This window comes from Dendropsophus ebraccatus, chromosome 1 (genome assembly GCF_027789765.1).
Source record: "Dendropsophus ebraccatus isolate aDenEbr1 chromosome 1, aDenEbr1.pat, whole genome shotgun sequence".
In the NCBI taxonomy this organism is placed as follows: Eukaryota; Metazoa; Chordata; class Amphibia; order Anura; family Hylidae; genus Dendropsophus; species Dendropsophus ebraccatus.
In genome coordinates this window covers 191394215-191415584 of record NC_091454.1, presented here as the reverse complement: position 1 = coordinate 191415584, position 21370 = coordinate 191394215, and the positions used below count along the sequence as shown (strand labels likewise).

The following is a 21370-nucleotide window of genomic DNA, read 5'->3' as shown; positions in this document are numbered from 1 at the left end:
AAGTCCCTGTTGACTTTCATTGTAACTGTACACCGCTCACTATGCGGAGATGGCACTATAAGTGTTTGCAAACACTTCTGTCCGTGCACTCTCAGTGGGGGTCTTAGCACCAGGACCAACACCAATACAGACTTCAGACATCTCACTATGATCGGTACTCTTAATTATTCAAAAGCCTCTGTTACACGGGCCGATGTGGAGAGCAAGCGAGCGGCAACCTATCAGGTCAGCACTTGCTTGCTTCTCGCTACCCCGCCCGCTGCCGGTGCTTTTACATGCGCCGACAGTGAGTGAGAAGAAGCCTCATAGGGGGCAGCGGCGGCCAGCTGCCGCCACTCATATTACACAGGGCGATGTCAGCAGATCGTTGCCAGGTTGATCATTAACGTTTCAGCCTATTAAATGACGACAATGTCGGCTGATCGTCTTCTTCTATTACACAAAGCGATTATCGGGCGTAACAGATGCATATGGCCGATAATCGCTTGGTGTAATAGAGCCTTAAGGGTCTAAGTAGACAAAGCAATTTTTCATATTCTTAGATTAACGATAGACGATGGCAAACTTGCACTTTTGTGAACGACTATCCATAGTACATGAAATGATAGTCGTAAGTTATCGATGGTTATTATTGTTATACTCTATGTGATCAACACATGAACGACTTCTCGTCAGTCATTTGATCATTGTCTGCACATACACATGGAAAGATTATGGTATACATTTGAACGATATAACGATTTTCCATGCGTTAATTGTCCCGTGTCATAGGGCTAAGTTTATGGGGTAAGCTCCATTAAAGGGGTACTCCAAGCAATTTTTTCCAATCAAATGGTGTAAAAAAGTTATATAGATTTGTAAATGACTTCTTATCATCTGCATATGCCCTATGGGAAGTGGTGTATTCTTTATAACCTGACACAGTGCTGTCTGCTACCACCTCTGTCCGTGATCAGGAGAGGTTTTTTATGTGGATTTGCTACTACTCTAGACAGCTCCTGTCATGGAAAGAGGTGGCAGCAGAGAGCACTGTGTCAGATTGGAAAGAATATACCACTTAATGTAGGACATACAGCAGCTGATAAGTACTGGAGGACTGGAGATTTTTTTTTTTTTTTTAAGAAGTAATGATTTATGAGGTGATTTAAGTAAGTGAACTTTTTTCCCCTCTGGAATACCCCTTTAAATTATGGTGTTCCCTGAAACTGTTTTCATACAACAAAGTTGAAAGAAACATTTTATTTCTGCTATTTAGTCTGTTCCCAGGAAAGTTGGGTGAACAGATGATGATTTATAATTACTAGTAAGATCCTTTTTGTTATTTTTGCGGCGGATGATCTCCTCTTTCAGCTTTCCTTTGTTCGCCTCTTGCTACATACACATTACACGTCCCATTGCAGCAATTACAGGCTGTGAGCTGATTCCTCCTGCTGAGCTGGATGAGAATGTCTCACCTATACTTCTGCATTCCTGTAATAGCAAAAAGGCAGCTTCTCACAGGTTTCTCAGTCCGGGAAGCACGTGGCTGGGAGGTGGTCAGGGAGACAATGTTTAGTGACAACTCCCCTCTTTGGGAATGAGAGCAGAGGGAGGTGGAACTGGCTTGAGTCACTAGTGGGAGTGGACTGTCTGCAGATCCATGTCCAGGTTCCACACCTTACAGCACTCATCTCATGGCGGTGACATCAGAGCTGCTATACAAAGTAACCTGTTTAGTACTGAGCATAACAAGTACTCAAAGGTCAGACCGGCCAGGCAGAGACACACTGGTGTTACTTTATAGTCAATGCATGGTATTTATAGAGAGCGTGAAATTTACCTTTGTGTTGGTGTAGTTACCATCTTGTCCCTTTTCTTGCAGTCTGGGGTATATTTAGTTCATACACCTTTCAGGCCTCATACTAACGATCTGTGCCGCAATGACAGGAGGGGGATCGTGGCATGGGTCCCCCAAAGTGCAGCCGCCCGGCAGCAGAGATGACAGGAGCGCAGAAGACAGCCACCCCCTACTCCCCCCATGTCGGTCAACTCTCAGGTTCAACGGCACAGGGGAATAGGCGAGTAGTTGTCTTCTGCGCTCCTGTCATCTCTGCTGCCGGGCAGCGCGGGAGTGGGGGAACCCGTGCCACGATCCGCACTAGGACATGTTCTATTTTTTCGCGGTGCGGATCACGGCACGGATCGTGTGAATGGCTGCATTCACTTGAATGGTTCCTAAAATTGTCCGTGGTTGCGGATCACGGACAATTTTATGGGACATGTGAATGCAGCCTTAGTAAGTGGATGTTTTAAAGATTGCAGTACATTAGCCGAAGTAAATTCACCAATTTACAGCTTTAGGCTATGTTCACATGCTGTAAGAGACCAGCCGTTCCGTGACCCAGCCGGTTTCTGCAAAGATCATCCCGGCAGATACTGTAGTACGGGCCGGATGATCTTTCCGGCCTCAGTGTTCTGATGCGGGCGCATCAGCGCGCGCTTGCATCAGAACTCTCATAGCACACAATGAAGCAAGCGGCCGGAGCCACTCGCTTCATTGTGTGAACTGACATGTCAGTTCTTTTGGCCCTGCATGGGATCCCGGCCAGACCGTATACGATGTGTATACGCTCCGGCCGGGATCCCATAGAAAGGGGCAATGTGCATACATGTGCAAAGTACGGCCATTGTTGTTTTACGTAGTGTGAACATAGCCTTAGGATAAGTTCACACAACGAATATTTTCTATTAATCACGGCCGTTGTTGCCGATTTAAAACAATGCCCGTGATTAATAGTGTATACACATAGTATACACTCCGGCCGGGATTTCTAGCGGCCACAGCAAAAACTGACATGTCAGTTTTGTGCGGCTGCTATTCACTGAATAGTGGCCACACAGAACTGTCAGTTCACACAATGGAAATTGCAGCTCTGGCCGCACTTTCCATTGTGTGCTATGGTCAATTGGGATGCAGGCGCACATAGATGCGTCAGCATTACATCTCAATATAAATAAAGTTCATCCGGGATGACCCCAATTACTGAACATATACTCATGCTCATGCAATAGTATGTGTTCAGAGTGCTCAAAGGTAAGACTCCCTTGCACCCACTGGATAACTGGCTCTGCCAGATTATGATTTAAAGGGGTTTCCAGAAACTCTAAATGTGGGCAGACTTGGAAAAAAAATATTCCCAACTGTTGCTGCTCCCTGTCCTCATTGCTCACCATGTCTGGTGACCTCTTGACAAAAGGAAGTGGCCTCTCTGCCAGTCACAGACCCACCCTAGGCATAACTGGGTAAAGTGACCATGCTCTATTTTTGAGACTGGGATCAATGAATTGCTGAGCAGTTGGATTGTGGCATCATCAGAATGACAGCAGCGGTGGGTCATGGCAAGTGTGTATCCGGCCTAACCACATTTAAACATAATAAGACCCCGAACTTACTACTTATTTTACTATCAGACTGGCCCACCAGAGGACCCAAAGATCTGTTTGTATGAAGGATTTGTTGAAGGATTGTATAAAGGATTTGTCGGGGCATAGAAGAAAGAAACACTCATTTGTCAGTTAATCTCATGTCAAGGTTTACAAACCACTGTTGGCCGCACATCTCTTCATGTAATAGGGAATGTGGGACCTGTGGAAATAAAGGGCAACACAAACGATCCAGCAATCATTAGTACTGCCCTGCCCACATAATATCAAGCCATGTAATAGTCCACATTACTGCAAGAAGTCTGGCCGTGTAGTGCTATCTATAGTCAATACACTACTTATTGAGAGTCAGTCCCCCCTGAGCTGTACATAAAGGTGGCCATATACCTTAAAAAACCTATGGTCAATCGATCGTCCGGCTGTTAGTTATCTCTTCCATCCTTCCCATACACAACAACACACAAGTTCCTTTGTTCAATATGGCCGGGGTAAGTCATAGCCTGGCGCTCCATTACGCCGGATCCCTATCTCCACCGACATCATCTATTGGTGGACGGTCAGAAGAGCCCATGTACACCTTATACTCATGGCCAGATCCGCTGCAAGTAGTAAGTACAGCCAACGAAGGTACAAGGCATATGGAGACCTTAAGGAATGTCTTTAGCCAACCAGCAGCCTGTCCTGACAAGGGGCAAGACTCCTAAATAGGTAGCTACAGCAGAGGTATAGCTCCATCCCATTAGAATCTTAAAAGTGTTTTACCTACTACATCTTGACAAGGGGCAATGGTTATTAAATAGCTTATTTGTGTCATTTTCTAACATGTTGGTGCAATGTAATGTAGATTTTTTTCCTTTTTTTTTTTTTTTTGTATATTATTGTTCCTTCAAGTTGCACATCTGATAATTCTACACGTGATTCCTGTCAAATAATTGCTACCTTTGAAGGCATTTGATGTGAGACTCTGGAATGTTATCTGTCAAGCTTGTTAGACAGAATTTCATACACGCAAATTATAAGCCTGTTTTGCTGTCACTCGTCTTCTGAATGCATGGCCTGGAATTCAATGGGAAAAACGCCTGTAAGTAATATTAGAGAAGACTTGTGTGTGACATTGGCTGGATTGGGTCCAGAGTAAACTAGATCAGAGGATGGGAACTAAGCAGGTTTCCAAAATTGCAGGTGATTTTCCTTCATAAAAACAGTGATTACATCTCTGAGACTGCCAAGAAAGATCTCCTTGGAGCGTCTTAAGCTGGGATGTGTGGGCAGCAGCGGGCGAGAATCCATAAATAGTGAAACCTGAAGCGATATAACAGCAACCATACATTAGGTCATTGTCCACCATGAGTTTAGGTACCCAGCAAGATTTAGACATTTGGCTCTGGCACCAAATGATAAATCAGATTAAGCCATTCATATGGATTAGCAAAAGCGTCCAAGAAAATGAATCATACACTGCATGCTGTTTATAATATATAGCAGTGGCACACAGAAAACACAGCCTCAGTCCCTGGACCCACCCACCATTTTGGTACGAAGTAGAGATGAGCACAACTTGGAATGCCATAGGTTGTATCCATGTTTTCCAGGGCTCCCTAGGGCTGCATCCAACTTCATCATTCATCTGCTGAGTTTTGCTACCCAGAACAATCGGGTCTGGTGTCTGTTACCAGCTCAGTTTTCTTTCAAGGACCCTCGGCCCAATTTCCCACCTCCTTATTTGTTAGCTAAGCAGTTCTTCTCAAGAAGCTCTGTACAGGTTTTCCCCACCTAATAGAAAAATCATGAACCAATCAGGATTAGGCTCCTCCCCAGAGGAGCCAGTTAACTGCTTCCCGACCCGCCTCTAAGGTACATACTGCATTGCTGTGTAGAATTATACACTGATATTACTTTAAAGTACCACTTATATGGGATTATTTCCTTCTTTTACTTAATAAATTGTGCACAGACAATATAAGTTTTATATAAAATAGGAGGGGGGTAACGTATTATATTGAAAGTTTACCAATATCTTGTGGTTTAGCTGTGATAGCCGCACGAAACTGACCTTAGGCAGCAGAATTACTGGGCCTACTCCTGGTCACATGACCCTGCCACTATACATCTACAGCTTGTAATTAGAATTTATCCAGTCCAACATCTGTATTATTATAAGGCTACTGATTCTAAAGCGAACAATTAGAGTATTATAATTATAACTGAGTCCTTGGTTATTAGTTTATGTAAAAACAATATAATTATATAAAGCATAGATCTCTTTACTAAGGGGTCATGCAGGGTCAGACTGTGGTTCCTTACAGAGAAAAAATACATGTGTACTTTTCTGTTTTTATCATTGCAGACGTATAATTGATAAGATCAATCTATAAAGGCACTCATAGGGGGAGATTTATCAGACATGGTGTAAAGTGAAACTGGCTCAGATTCCGCCTATCATTTTCCTTAGAGTCTATAAGGAACGAAAAGTGGAATCTGATTGGTTGCTAGGGGCAACTGAGCCAGTTTCACTTTACTCCATGTTTGATAAATCTCCCCCAAGACTTTACACTAAAGCAGGGAAAACCTGGGTTCGGTCAATAGTACAAGATGTATGGGGCCTCCCAATACTCCACTGAGAACACATAAAAGTTTGGCCATATCAAACATTCATGTATATTGGGAGGATATGGAAGATAACTGTCAGACACCTTAAGAATTATACCTTTAGGCCGAGTTCACACAGTGTATGACACCAGCCGTTCTGTGACACGCCCGTATCACAGAATGGCCGGTGTCAGATGAACTTCATTTCTTTTGATTTGGAATGCGGGTGCATTTGGGTGTGCCCGCATTCCAAATCACCATAGCCGACAATATAAAGTGTGGCCAGAGCCGCACTTTACATTATCTGCTCTGTAAGTCTTGTGCGGCTGCTATTCAATGAATAGCGGCCGCACAAAACTGACTGGAATCCCGGCCAGAGTATATACACTGTATATACTCTCCGTCCTGGATTCCATAGCAATTAAAGCAAGCAGCAATTTCATTAAATGACAGCCGTGGTTGCAAACCTGCAACTACGGCTGTTGTTTAATTAAATTATATGTAGTGTGAACTTAGCCTTATGGTAACTGACACCAAAGTCAGCTCCAAATGGGATTGTTATCTGCTGTACCTTTGGAGCGCATTACATCTGGGACTAGACCCAACCAAGGATCCCCTGCTATTTTGGTGGGATAGCCCAACCCTACATTCAATTATTGGAAGGAGATTGTGGACTCTCACAAGAAAGGGTTGAGTTAAGCCCTCTTATTTAGTGTGAGAACATAATGCAACTTATGTAATACGCACGGTTTTAAGCTCGTCTTTAAAAACGAGTTTATCCGCTATGTAAATGAATGGGATACTTCTGAGAATCTCAGCTGTAAAAGTGACCTTACATTTAACAGTCAAGTAATGACTTAACATTAACCTTTAAAGCTGCTAACTCATCACTATATAACTAAAAAAAGATGGCTCCTTCCCTATTAAGGAGTTAAATAATAGCACTTCTTCGTAAACTGTGCACGGCTTACTGCATAGAGTTTGCACTCAAAGCTTACCCTTCAGGAAGATGCATTGCTTAGCAACTTGGCATAAGCCGGGCCCAACCACTTCAAAGGCCCGGACCAGAAGCCCCGAGCGACGTCTCCAGCAGTTACACACAACACAAGTAAATCAGGACCTTTCTCCTCCTCCTGTTTAGCTTGGCTAATGGCGGCAATGTAATTAGCTGAAGGAGACTGCTGAAGAAAAAGGATCGCTGCACCCAGTTAGTTTTACCTAAATAAAAAAAGAACACATTAAGGTCCACGGTGGCGTTTTAAGGAAAACATTGGCATCGCTTTAGGAAGGTTTTCTAGACAAACTCTATGTCCGCTGTGCATTTCTATAGCCTGTGAATAGAAGTTTGAAAAGCGGATAAGAAGACGGCGTTAGGTTATGGAATAGGCTCAAAGCAATAGTCCTAAAATAAAGATTAATTATGAACTATAGGTCTGAATTGTAAGCCTAGTGTTGGTTCCTTTTCTGGTTTTGGTAAAAATATTGACCAAAGTGATGACCAAAATAGGGCTCGAAAAACTGAAGGTGGAATGCTCGTTTGGCTAGGAGCTGTATCTCTCTATTCCTTTGTACACGTAAACACTAAGGCCTCATTCACACAATGCGTGCCGCGATCCTAGCAGTGCATGTGCTCATGTGGAAGTGGCAATATTGGAAGGTCCTATAGAGAATGAATGAAGCGCTGACCATGCATGTGCTCTGCATTTGGCGGCCAATTTTCCTTTATTCTCATGATCAGCTCCCACTTCTTGTCATTTCTTATCTGTGGACAGTGATACCTTTTAGAGTTGGGACTATACCTTTAAGTCCTGAAGTGTGAGTCCATACCTATGGTCAGTGTGTTAATGCATAATGCTTAGAGTGCTTTTGACTTACAACATTAGAATTTTACCAATATCAAATTAGTGTGACAAAGATGATTACCAGCAAGTGACAGAGGTTTTGCGTTATAATTAGTTGCCTGGACCAGAGGAGACAGGTTAATGCTTATAGTGTCCATTATCAGCCATTTACAGATGACAATCTGTCCCATACCAAGTTGTTGTCCACTTGCCCCTCTATGACACTATATGACAAGCGTATAACAAGAACCATAGGAATTATTCCATTACAAATTAACCTTGTTTCCATACAGGAATTTAGAAAACACGCTCTGCCATGAAATTTGCATAAAATCCAATTGCAGCCAGCTGTGAAGGGGTTAAAGGGTTAAATCCAGCTGAAAATGGGATTAAACCGCTAACTGGGAATTTTCTTCACCTCAAGGGGAAACATCCAAATAGATTTCTTGGCTTCAGATCAAGCTGTTGCCGTTTAATGTCTAGGAGCTTTACATCGGTACACTAAAAAGAAAAAAAAAAATTAGATTGTCCTTACCTGACTTCCCCCAATAAGACAGTAGGAAATATAATTAGGATTTAATGGGCCCACTAACGATTAGACTGTCTTGTAAGATGTGTAAATAAATAAAAAATATATTTTTTTAAATCCAAGTAGTTCATGTGTTGGGTTGGTCATGGTATAACTGCAATTCGGGATGAGTGAATTTACAGTGCTAGCAATGCAAAGTGCTTCGCTAGGCTCAGTGGCTGCAGTCTGCAAATGTCCAGTGGATATTTGCAGATTTTATTAGCAGACATATTAGCGTGCTGGTCCCATTAACTTTTTTCTTGGGGACCACCACACTAAGATCTTTTTAATAGGCTGAAATATAGTTCTTAAGTCCTCACCCACTGTTCTGCATGGTATAGTTGTGCCAATTGGATGACATATTTAATTAAAGACGTACTCGGCATTCATAATTTTTTTACCTAGTGCTGCTGTTGCTGAGAAAAAACAACCAGCACTTACCTACCACACTCCCCTAGGGGTCCTCCTATCACATCTTGGGGTCCGCTGCTGAACACTCTGGCCACTACTTCTGAGATGGACTCATCTCGGCAGTGACAGCCCGCTCAGCCAATCACTTGCTGTTGTGCTGTCCGTAATTCAGTCTGCGATTGGCTGAGCAGGCTGTCACTGCCTAAAGAGTTCATTACGGACGTATGGGCCACAGCTTTCGGCGGGGGGGCTATTACACGTCCGATAGCGTACACTTTGGACTGATAATTGCCCCATGTGATAGGGCCTGAAGTGTTTCATTTCTTTGCAGCACTGCTACAGGCAAACATAAGTCTTATGGTGGTTTTACACGGAACAATTTATCGTTCGAATTTGCACGATAACGATCAAATTCGAACGATAATCGTACGTGTAAACGCAGCGAACGATCAAGCGACGAGCGATAAATCGTTCATTTTGATCTTTCAACATGTTCTCAAATTATCGTTGATCATTCGCAAAAACTTTGCAGATCATTCAGTGTAAACATTCTTTCAACAATTTCACCAATGTGTAAGATAGGCTTAAACGGCCGCATAACGATTTTTCCGTACGATGTATCGTTCCGTCTAAATGCTGATCGTTACAAAAAAAACATTGTTCATTCAAAATCGTTAATCGTGCGATCGGGCGAATTATGTTCCGTGTAAAAGGACCATTTCACCTTGTCCATTCAAATCAGTGAGTTGTATCTGTACTACAGTACGGGACAGGGACAGGTCCTCCAGAGACGCTTTTTGTAACTGCCCTCACCTCTAGCTAAGACATGAAGATTCGGAACATGGGTTTTCTAAACTAGTCAGCGCCTTTAAAGAATTTTAGATATTTTTATGGCGTCCATCACATGTTCTACTTTCCACACTGTGTGAAATAGTGGCTAACTTTTTACCATATGTTCACTCTTCACATGTAAATTCCTAGAAGTCCTGTTAGTTCACGAATAAGATGGTTCTGCCTTTTTCAAAGAAGGGTTTAATGTCTGTATTTGTCGGATGACACGGTCATGTTGCAGACTGTAAAACCAACAAAGACATACTGATGGCTCTTGGCATAAATAGAAAAAAAAACATAACATGTTGGGCAAAATAAGACCCTGGAGAACTGTCAGTTTAGGGAAGAACCATATGGAACTCGAATATGTGAAGCCATCTTTCACTCAACTCAGGCTTCACATCCTATGAAGGTTGACTGGTAATAACAAGCTGTACAGCGGTGCTGTCTACCTGCTTTACCAATGCAAATAGTATTTTGTCGATGACTAATAGCCACCAGGAAATCACTGTTTACTTTATTAGCTGTAGTGAATGGGTGGCAGTACATAGTTCTCATCGTTCCTATAACACCGACACTCCAGATTTAGACAAAGTGATGAATAACCCGATAGCTTCTACATTATATTAAACAGTAGAGATGAGCGTAAGTGGAGCATGCTTAAGTCCGATCGTTCACCATTTGAAAACCAGTGGCTGAAGAAGTTGGATGTAGCCCTAGGGAGTCCAGAAAAATATGGATACTGATCAGACTCGGCATGCTCCAGTTACACCCATCTCTGGTAAGCACCAGTTCAACATTACAGAAGTCCGGCAAAAATCATATTGCCCCCCAAAAGTTATACAAATCCCCAATATACACTTATTACGGGAAATGCTTATAAAGTGCTTTTTTCTCTGCACTTACTACTCCATCAAGGCTTCACTTCCTGGATAACATGTTGATGTCACTTCCTGGATAAAATGGTGATGTCACGACCCAACTCCCAGAGCTGTGCAGGCTGTGGCTGCTGGAGAGGATGATGGCAGGGGGGACACTGAGGGACACAGGGCACTGGAGGGACGCTGACCATGCCCCTGCCATCATCCTCTCCAGCAGCCACAGCCCGCACAGCTCTGGGAATGGGGTCGTGACATCACCATTACACAGGGCGATCAACGGGAGCAAGTGAGCGCCGTCCTGTCAGATCAGCACTCGCTTGCTTCTCGTTCCCCGCTCACTGACGGCGCTATTGCACACACCAACAGCGAGCGGGTAAGTGCAGGAGGGGCCGCGGGGGAGCTGCCGGGTGATCGCTAGATCGTCCGGGGAGTCAACAGGAGATATCGGCGGTCTGCTGCCCCTGCTCCTACTACACGGCGTGACAGCAGCAGATCATTGCTATTCAAGTCATTAATCTTTCAACATGTTGAAAGACAACTAACAGCCGACATCGTTATGTTGGCTGATCATTGCCTTTTAACACACTAAGCAATTATGGGCCGTAATGGCCGATAATCAGCCAAATGCGTCCGATAATCGCTTTGCGTAATGTGCTGGGTATGAAGTGTCTGTCTCTAAAAGTAGAGCCTAATGGATCCTATTTGCAATCAGCTTCTCCCATCGTCAGCTGCCACATTGGGTGGAAAAAGCTGCAATCTCCATTTCTGCTTTGGGCTGACCAGGTAGCACTGTATACAGAATGTCAGGCATCAGGCAAGCGCTCATATATTTATTCACATTTTCTGAAAGAAGGCATGACGTCTTTGTTTAAAACATATTAACATGTATTAATTCCACCTGTCTAAGATGACAGTAATGCCCTACCGACACTGTGTGTTGTTGTCGATGGCCAGATGGTAAACACACCAGACAGGTGGTAACCTACAGGAGGTATACACATCGGCTTAATGTTAATGAAGCTGAAGCTATTACTATGGTAATATACATATTAACCAACTCAGTTCCCCCTCGAGAAGAAAGAAGAACAATTAAACGTGTTATTCCTACACATATTCCTCCAGTAAACAGACATGTTTTCCAGGACCAATTAAAAGTATTGGCCACTTTATAGTAAAATAGTTTTGTGTGTAGTATAAGTAAGGTTATTCACATTACTTACTGACAGCAGCTCCCCGTGTACCTCATAGAGCTAAAATCTGACTCCCCTCCTCCAGGCTGTGCTGTCCTGCTCTGTGGTGAGTCTGTCCATAAGATGGCCGACATCGAGGAGCATGTGACCATGCCTCGCCCCCAAGTGTCCTCCATAGAAATATACAGGCTCAGTGGTGGACACTGGGGGGGGGGGGCATGATCACATGCTCTACCATGTCGACCATCTTATGGACAGACTCACCACAGAGCAGGACAGCACAGCCTCAGGAAGGGGAGTCTGATTTTAGCTCTATGAGGTACACAGGGAGTTGCTGTCAGTGCACTTACTAATGCTGCACACTGATAAATTTTACTATAAAGTGGCCAACCCCTTTAAGCAACGGACAAATATGCAAAGTTTCTGTAGACAACATGAACCAATGTTACTGAGGATATAAAAGGAGAGTAACTGACTGTTTGTAACACATCTGACCTTAATACATTGGCTGAATCTGAATATATTAGATGTTTTGTGCACTTACTAATATAGTTTTGCTCTGTTTTATAGGTATTTTTTTAGCTGCCTGCCACGCATTAGAAAACACGACAGCTGAAATTACAGTTACTGGTGAGTAATCTTTAAAATATATCTTGTACACATAACCCTCTATGTTTGCGTATCAAGTCCATACATACCATAGAGGCAGGTCATAGTAGACAAAGGGCCCGGCCTTGGTTGGGACATCAGCTTTGTTCTTTGGTGAGAAAAACCCTGTTCAGGGCTCGTGTCTCCAGGAACATTGTGATATTAGCAACAAAATAAATGGGATATTGTCCTCTATGGTACTCTAGTAGGGAAAAGAAAAAGCCTTAGCTGGTCCATCTCCTTTGTTATTAGGTGTGAAATACCTGATATTAGCAATAAAGGAGATGGCGTTCCTGAATGTGACATTCCTTTTTCTATGTACAAGACTAACCAAGCCAAATGGTTTACAGATAAGAAGCTTGTAATATACATACATACATGGTATATAATCAACCCAATTCCTAGGGTCCTATTCTGCTGCCCAATGCACATTTTAGAGAGGCTATTACACAGTTCGAAAGGGCCATGTAAATGGATTCCTTGCTGCAATCGGTAGTTGTCTGCAAATCCCCTATTAGACTTTATTTCATAACAACGTCCATAGTTGTGCAAACAACAACCGTTATTTCACAAATAACAGCCGTTGTTTGCATAACTACGGTCGTTGTTATGAAATACGGTTGTTGTTTTTACATAGTGTGAACATGGCCTTATACTGAGAGATGTGCCGCCGACAATTTAACGGGGTATTCCCCTCACACATAGCTCTTCATATGTTGCTGACAATGGTAAGACTAACAATTCCTTCCATACTTGTTATTATCCATTCAGACTCCTTCCCCCAGTTCTGAGCTGCTGATTTCTGCTGAAGAGACCAACAACTGTGTTTGAACTTTTCTGCCTGTTTCCCCCTCATCCTCCTCCTCATCCTCCTCCTATTTTCTGAGAGCTTATATAAACAAGTCCCTATCTCCAACCTTGCAGTGCCGGGAGGATTAATCACATTGCTTTTATCAACAACTTGTAGCAAAGATGAATCCTGGCACTCACAAAGTAGTGGAATGCTTAGTTTATTGGTGCAAAACAGACAGGAGGATGTGTTTTGGCTAAATATATCCGGTTTGCACCAAAAAAACTAAGCATTCATCTTTTCTACTGTCCTGGGAATACTCCTACCACAAGCACCGCCAGACCTACAGAGTGCCTTCTTCAACCACATTTAATCAGCAACTTGACCTCAGGTTAACCCTCCCAGCATTACAAAGTTGCAGATACAGCCTGTCAGGGACTTTTTACATTTACCTCTACATTAGCTGTCTCAGAAGGGAGGGGGAGGAGGGGGAAATAAACACAGCAGCTTACATACAGTTTTTGTGTCTTCAGCAGAAAGCAGCAGCTCAGAACTGGGGAGATTGAATAGATAATAACAAGTATGGAATGAACTGTTAGTCTCACCATGGGTGGCAACATCCGAAAAGTTATATTTGAGCAGAATATCCCTTTAATATGATGCTATCAGCCAATGAACGAGCTTGCTTGATCGTCAAATAATAACTGGTCCTATTGCACAGATATATTGACCTATTTGGCTGATAATTGCCCCATAAAATACAATACATTTTATAGACTCCCGTACCTGAAACCTTTTAGTTTCTCTGACTGTAAAAGCAGCAAATATATGTACGTAATGTACCAGTCACCTGCTACCCCTATATCTAAAGGTATTGAGCATATCCTTAGTAGGATCAACACTACCAGTAGAATATATAATGCTTCCCAGTTCAGATGCAAAGGCCAGACTTTAACTGGTACAGTAATACCTGTCTATACTACAATCTGTCAATATAAAGAGGCTTTACATGCAGAGGTTGGAATTTTATCTGATTTATCTAGAACACTGAGATCTCTATTCAGTTTCTCCGGAATGCATTGCAGAAACATAGAGCGTACTAAGTCAAAAGTCACCTATCAAACGTCAATATCCATCTATGGCCACCTTAAAGGATAAAATTAAGAAAATTAAGTCTACAAAGCTATACATATATTTATAAGGTAGCATGTAGTTTATGTAAATGAATTGAGTTACCTTGTAAATACATTACATTTCTTTTGCATATTCATGTTTCCCAGGGGGCAATGCGCCTAGGATTTCACTGCATTGAGCGCTTTCACTAGCAACCGGCAGTGTAATCGTTTGGCTGGTCTCCCTGAGATCAGCAATCTATTTCTAATATTAGTGATGAGTTACAATATTTATTACTGAACAAAGCAGCATTTACAACCTCAGAGCTGAAATCTCAGCTTCTCCTGCTGTCTTTTGCAATAAGGAAATGTATTACACTGTATAGGAGATGAGCAGTTAGCAATATGTCTGTCAACACATTTGCCCAATGTTTCCAAGAACAAGCTCTGGGCTATAATACAGTTTGTCTTCCTGGAGAAGTACAAGATAAATAAATGCAATGTGTTCACAAAGTTGCTCAACATTTTATAGGTTCTGTTGACTAAACATTAAAAATGAGATTTTCTTGAAATATGAACATACCCTTTAAATGTAACTTTACACTGTTACCCATTGTTTCATATATGTTTAGAGCCCCATTAGTTGTAATACAAAGAGGATATAAACAATATAAACAATGAAAGGAAATTTGTCGATGGGAAGTGGATAGTGAACGGGTTAAATCCAAAGCGACAGCAGATTTTCACCTGTGAATACACAGAGCAAATAATGACAGCTCACTTGAAAGGCGCACGCTCATGTGAGTTTGTTCACGTGTGTGTTTAACCAGCCAGATCTGCAACCCTTCCCCGGACTGGAGAGTTTATGAGGCCTTTCTTCTGTATTTGGACCTTTCTCTCTCGGAGCACACATTGTAACCATGCTGTTCCTTATTGACGTTCCGGCCGTATGAAACAAGTTGATCCTGTCTTCTAAATGGGGGAAGCGGTCTACTATAGGAAACAGAGTGAGGTTGTTTGAAAGAACGTGCTGATTTACCTACACATATTCATGGAGATTTATTTTACTGTTGGCAGATATAACTCATGTTGGCAGGATAACTCATGAAAATGGTTGACATTAAATGGTCACCTATGGTTAAATGGTCACATCTATCAACAAACATTACATAAATCTATCGTACAAGATATTATAAAAAAAAACTTAGTAATATAACTTGTTAGACCAAAATACCTCATTCTCCATTTATCAGGCTTCTTTTCTTTTCTCTTTTACCCCATAAACTGATCATTCACTTTGAGGCTGAGAAACAGATCACTGAGTAATCAGGTTACATGATGCATATAGAAGTCTATGGAGAGGGGAGGGGTTAGAAAGAGGGAGCTGCAGAATGAGACACACACAGAAGCTGCTGAATGTAAGGTTGTTATACCTCAGTGCTTTATTGACAGCTTAAACTGCCCAGTGCTGCTCTATAATGTCCTCCTCATTGCTGCTGCTTCTGTGGGTGCAGGATGTCCTTTTTAGTGTTATCGTTTGGTTGGTCTCCCTTTAAATCAGTGATCTTTTTTTCCGTATGGCTTTACTAAGCATTGCTGTCTCTTAGCCAGAAAATTTTGCTCCACAATGATGAAGGGCAACACCCCAAAACAGCTGTCTGTGCATGGATACCTAGCCTTGGTTTTTCCCTTGTCATTACATTGATTCATAGGGCCACTTAATATGGTGGTTTTGGTGGTTTCCTTACAGGAGCTGCCCCTTCCTGGAGGGATATCTAGCTAGTCCTGTGTTTTGAGACTCTTTTTTTTGCATATTCATGTTTCCCAGGGAGCAATGCACCTAGGATTTCACTGTATTGAGCGCTTTAGCCGGCAGTGTTATCTTTGTCTGGTCTCCCTGAGATCAATGATTTGCTTCCCGTATATCTCCTAATGGAAATCACAGGCATATTAAAGTACACTAGAAGCACCACTAGAACTACCTCAGCTCAACTGAAGGTTGTAGTGGGTTCTGTGGGAGTACACCATAGCAGTCTGCATGGTGTACAGATCACTCAATGCATGACCGGAACAGTGCATTGAGCATATGCTTCTATGTTTTCCTATTGCCAGGATATAAATAGTCTAACTTCAGGGTATGGGTACCAGAACTACTTATAATAAATGAATCAGATTTCTATTCTAATTATAGTGTTCCTTGTAATTTGTCAGGTCGCCTTTCTCCTTCCTGCAATCATTCTTATCCCTGATAATCCTCCGGCTAAACTGATTGGGGGAATGAAGTGCAGTTCGTTGTCTCAAAGGAAATTATGTCTGAGGATTTCTCTGTGACTGGGGTGGGTCGTTGCTTTATAGGAGACTGAGGGAATTTCCAATGTACTGTATAAAACTACTGGGATGTTATAGATGTAGGTGATCCTGAATCTTCTATCTATAATCACTAAGCCTATGACCAAACCTGCACTCTGCTGACAAGGTTACAGTGAGTAACCCAAAAATTTGTATTGTAAGTGTCGCCTATAAAATATACGTGTGTGTGTGTGTGTGTAATAAAATACAAAAACAAACAAATATTCAAGTTTACGTTAGTATCTGCATTGAAAGAATTTTTTTTACATGTTTTATAGGAGGTTTCTGGTCTGACTATTGTCAGGTGGTCATCCCTGTGATATGAATTGTGTAAATCACCAGCTTTAGTCATCCCCCTAATAAATAGATGCAAGCTTCATCAGCATGTAATATGTATGTGGGCCTCCCAATTCCCTTGACGTCAATTATCAATGGAAAGAAAGATGGAGCATGTTGAATCAACATGACGACCTTTTGTTCCCATGGTAGGTAAGCCTGTGAGAGGAAACTTCTCCTTTATTCCCCTCACCCCCATTGAATTAAATTTGCACCCTTTGCCAAAATGAGTGGGAATTTCTATGAGCGGATTTGGAGAATTAAATGGACAGCCGACAGTTATTTGATGTGCCCGACCATTTACTCTACTATATTATCTCCCTTTAAATTAGGACAAAATGAAAGGAGTTGTTCTGAAAATGTTAGAGATGCAGTACTCACCTACCATGATCCCACCATTCTAAAAGGGTCCAGTCCCTGTTGCTGACCACTTGATAGTCCCTGTCTTGACACAAGTAAGTCATTATGTGAGCGAACACCTCTTTGTGTCAAGAAATCACCAAGAAGTGGTAGGCAGTGGCAGACATACAGTACAATGTCGGCAGGGGATTATGGCAGATGAGTACTGCTTCTTTTCTTTTTTTTTTTTTTTCAGCTCAGCCTGAAAAATTTTTAAGAATTCTGCTAGGTAACTCCTTTAAAGCTTTACAAAGTGGCCAGCAATGTGCAACTCTCCATCTCCTGTAAAACTGTGTCACACCATAAAATGAGTTTTTATGTATATGACATACAGAGTCAGCGAGAGCTCCAGTGGTTTCTCCACATCATCCTACCATAACAGTATCTCCAGTCACTCAGATTTTATTCCACATCATTGAGTCAATCTACACAGTGCTGAATCATGCTGGAAGACCCCATGATCCTTTATAGGTCATCATGCGTGATCATAAATTTCAATACTCACTCTTCTTCTCCATCTTGACACCCTGGTTTCGGTGTGCTTCCTCATCTTACAACCAACCAGGTGTTCATCACTACAATAAGACAAAAAAAAACATGAAATACCTCACATGGCTGAAAAAGATTACTCAAAAATTGAATCGTATGGGCCGTTATTTTATCTGCTGATGGTAACATATTTACACACTTTTATATTACACACTCCTGACCCCATTGCGGTGACATATGGGCAAAATCTCAGTCCCCTCTTGTCCCAGCTGCTACATAACCCCCATAAATTTTAGCAAATACTATAGCCGTATCAGTCACTGCCACAGCAGGCCTTATGTAGTAAACTTGTCGCTATCCATGTGCCTGTAGCCACCTTAATATAACAGTTTGGTCTCCAGGACATCGTGTTAAGGCCCATAAGATTGTACACCGTTTCCCTGAGCTACAAGGGCTCCCTTGTTTGCACTATGATGCCATAATGTAGGGTTACACTTCTGTTTGAGCCATATTTGACTACATCCCGTTTGGCTGACAACTTTCCCTACAAACATATGCATATGAATGTATTCTAAATAGGAATGGGAATGAAGGCAGCTGCCAGAAACCTATGAATGTAGCTTATCTGCCCAAGAACAAAGGATCAGGCATGTTGAAATCTAACATACCCAACTGTTCCCGACCGCAACCATCAGGCAGAATTGGGAGTCCACTATACACATTAGATGGTCAACCGATCCTGCTCTTCCAACTCTTAGATAAAGAACATACTTCCTACAAGAGTAATCTTATAGAAAGTCTCCATGTTTGTGATCAGTATGGAGGATCATCACAAGTAATCCGCACTCAGTATGTCTATAGATATGGAATAATTGGAACTTGTCACCTAAGATAAAACATTTCATGGTTTAACTACTATTATTTCTTCTAAAATAACACGGAGTAACCTCCTTTTTTTTTTTTTTTTTCTCACCCGTGCTGAGAAAAGCTGTCCGCTCCGAGGTTTCGCATAAAGTCCTTTCAAAGACAAGATTAATGACCCCTAAGCCTATTTGATGTAGTCACAGGAAAAATTGGGACATAATTGTCTTGGATCAAAGCTAACAAACTGGGACATTTAAGATCAAAGTGAAAAAATGGCTGAAATGTGATAAATATTCAATAGACTTAAACAAAAAAAAAATCCAGTTCAAAGAATATCTTGTTCCATGTAGATTCGTAACAGTATTGTACTACGAAGATACCAGCAATCTATATGAGACCTCCAGGAGCATGTGAACTGACTTTATAATAGATAACTACCAGTTCTATGTTGTTAATATGTAATGGGTAGACCTGAACAGGATGAGGATCTTTTTGTCATTTGCTTTACTGATCTCCTAATCTAATCCTCTTGCCTTGAATATCCACAAACCATTAACTAATCCCAAGAGGTATCTGCCTTGCTATTTGGATGATCTTCGGACAGATCTTTCTACTGGAGAAAGTCACTCCTTGCGTTCTCCTTTAAAAGCCAGACCAAAGTACAGTTTTCTGACTTGGAAGCACACTACAATTTTGAGGGTCAATGGTTGCGAGATGTAGTTGTCAGACTTTGCCCACTTTCATTAGGGAAAGCTTGACAACCATGTCTCGCAACCATTGTCCCTCGAAATTTCCTACCAGTGGATAACTTTTGAAGTTGTCAACATTGTTGAGTTGTGCATGGAATAAAAATGGGAATCAACGTAATGCATAATCGTGCCAAGTCCTCCAGAGCAAGAACAGTTCTTTACTCTAGGGCAGGCATGTCCAAACTTTTTTCGAAGAGTGCCAAATTTGATGAAGTGAACATGTGCGAGGGCCGACCATTTTACATGCTATATGCTTTATAACACAGGCAGATAATAGCAAGCTGGATACCTGGGGGGCCGTAAAAGTTCGGAACGCGGGCCACAAATGGCTCTCCGGCCGGACTTTGGACATGCCTGCTCTAGGGATTAAATTGTTAATACGCCCTAATGGGGTTGTTCTTCTATGAATTAAAGGGGTTATCCAGCACTACAAAAACATGGCCACTTTCCCCCTACTGTTGTCTCCAGTTTGGGTGGGGTTTTGAAACTAAGTTCCATTGAAGTAAATGAAGCTTAATTGCAAACCGCACCTGAACTGGAGATAAGAGTAGGGGAAAAAGTGGCCATGTTTTTGTAGCGCTGGAAAACCCCTTTAATAATAGAACTGCAGCCTCTATCAACTAGAGATGATTGGAAAGTATCCATTCTCCATGCCTCTTTATTATCCTTTCAATTTATGCTCATGTGCCTTATTATATCCTCTTTGAACCCTTTATCCTTATGGAGCATTGCACTGTATTGTTTGTACGACTCCACATACTACTACTACTACTCCCTTAGTCCCTATTTAAAAAGTGATGGACTCTTTGACCAGACCCAAATGGTTGCCGTCAGACCCCATTGACTAATAAAGATTGCCTTAATATTTTTCCATTAATAGTAACAGAATCTTTGTTTGAAACCCAAGCCACAGTGTGAACGGAGCCATTATTATCCAAAAATAAGAATCCAATAGAGAATCAGCAAATCACTGTCCAAGTGTAACTTTATTTCAGGCACACACTGAACATTGGTTTACAGGCAAGACAGTCACATAGCAAGTGTGTCCCACTGAGGCTACGGCCGTCTCACGCTTCCGCTCTTAAACTGTCCCCGTAATATGTAATACTGAAATAAAGTTGCACTTGGACAGTGAGTTGCTGCTTCTCTATTGGATTCTTATTTTTGGATTGTGTATGGTCTATTTGGCTGTGTACCACCTAAAGGGCTAAAAAAGGTTTACCGCAAAGACTGCCTGTCAGACATGGTGTGGAGAGACAGTGCCAAGTGTCTTTAATGGGTCATCCATTATTATATCTCTCTTTCAGGGGTGGTAACGTAATGGTAAACAAATAGTTAAATGTAATATCTTAAAGCCTTCCCTTTTTCTTATCTAACCTTTTCCCTTCTACCTATGTCCACCATGCACATGCGTTATTTGCAGTGAAATTGCCGCCAAGGCTCCGATGGCTTCTCTGGCCCCAATAACATTGCACTCGTATAACGGATCGGGTCTTTTGCCATTAGGATTTTTGTGGCCTAATGCTTCCTATGAGTTGTCAGGGCAGCCTAATGGCAGGTGACGTGCCTCCACACATACACACTCTGCTATCACTGACTTCATTCATAAACCTCCGCTCACAAGTCAGGAGCTGAAACCCGAGACTCCCAACCGTCCAGTGTTTCCGATTATACGGCGCCTGCTTAAGACGAAAAAAAAATAAGTGTTTTCACATTCACCCTCCTCTTTAATATATATGCAGAAATAAGAGAAATTAAAATAAAAACTGGATAAGCTTCTGTATTCTTGGTGCAGCCTCCCCGGCGGAGAACAGGAGGGGAGGGGGGGGGTCAGTTATAAGTGCAGAATTTCCAGCCTTCTCCTCAGCCCGTGCATTGAGGTGATACAAGGGAGGCGTGT

At 42.1% G+C, this 21370-nt stretch overlaps 1 protein-coding gene across 1 annotated transcript in view; it reads left to right on the top strand.

Moving 5' to 3' along the window:
• TGFA (transforming growth factor alpha) overlaps window positions 1-21370 on the top strand; it is a 52042-nt gene that overhangs the window by 10384 nt on the left and 20288 nt on the right. The window contains exon 2 of the mRNA XM_069942937.1: window positions 12305-12364. Coding sequence (XP_069799038.1) covers window positions 12305-12364 — 60 coding nt within the window. The remainder of the gene's footprint in view (window positions 1-12304; window positions 12365-21370) is intronic.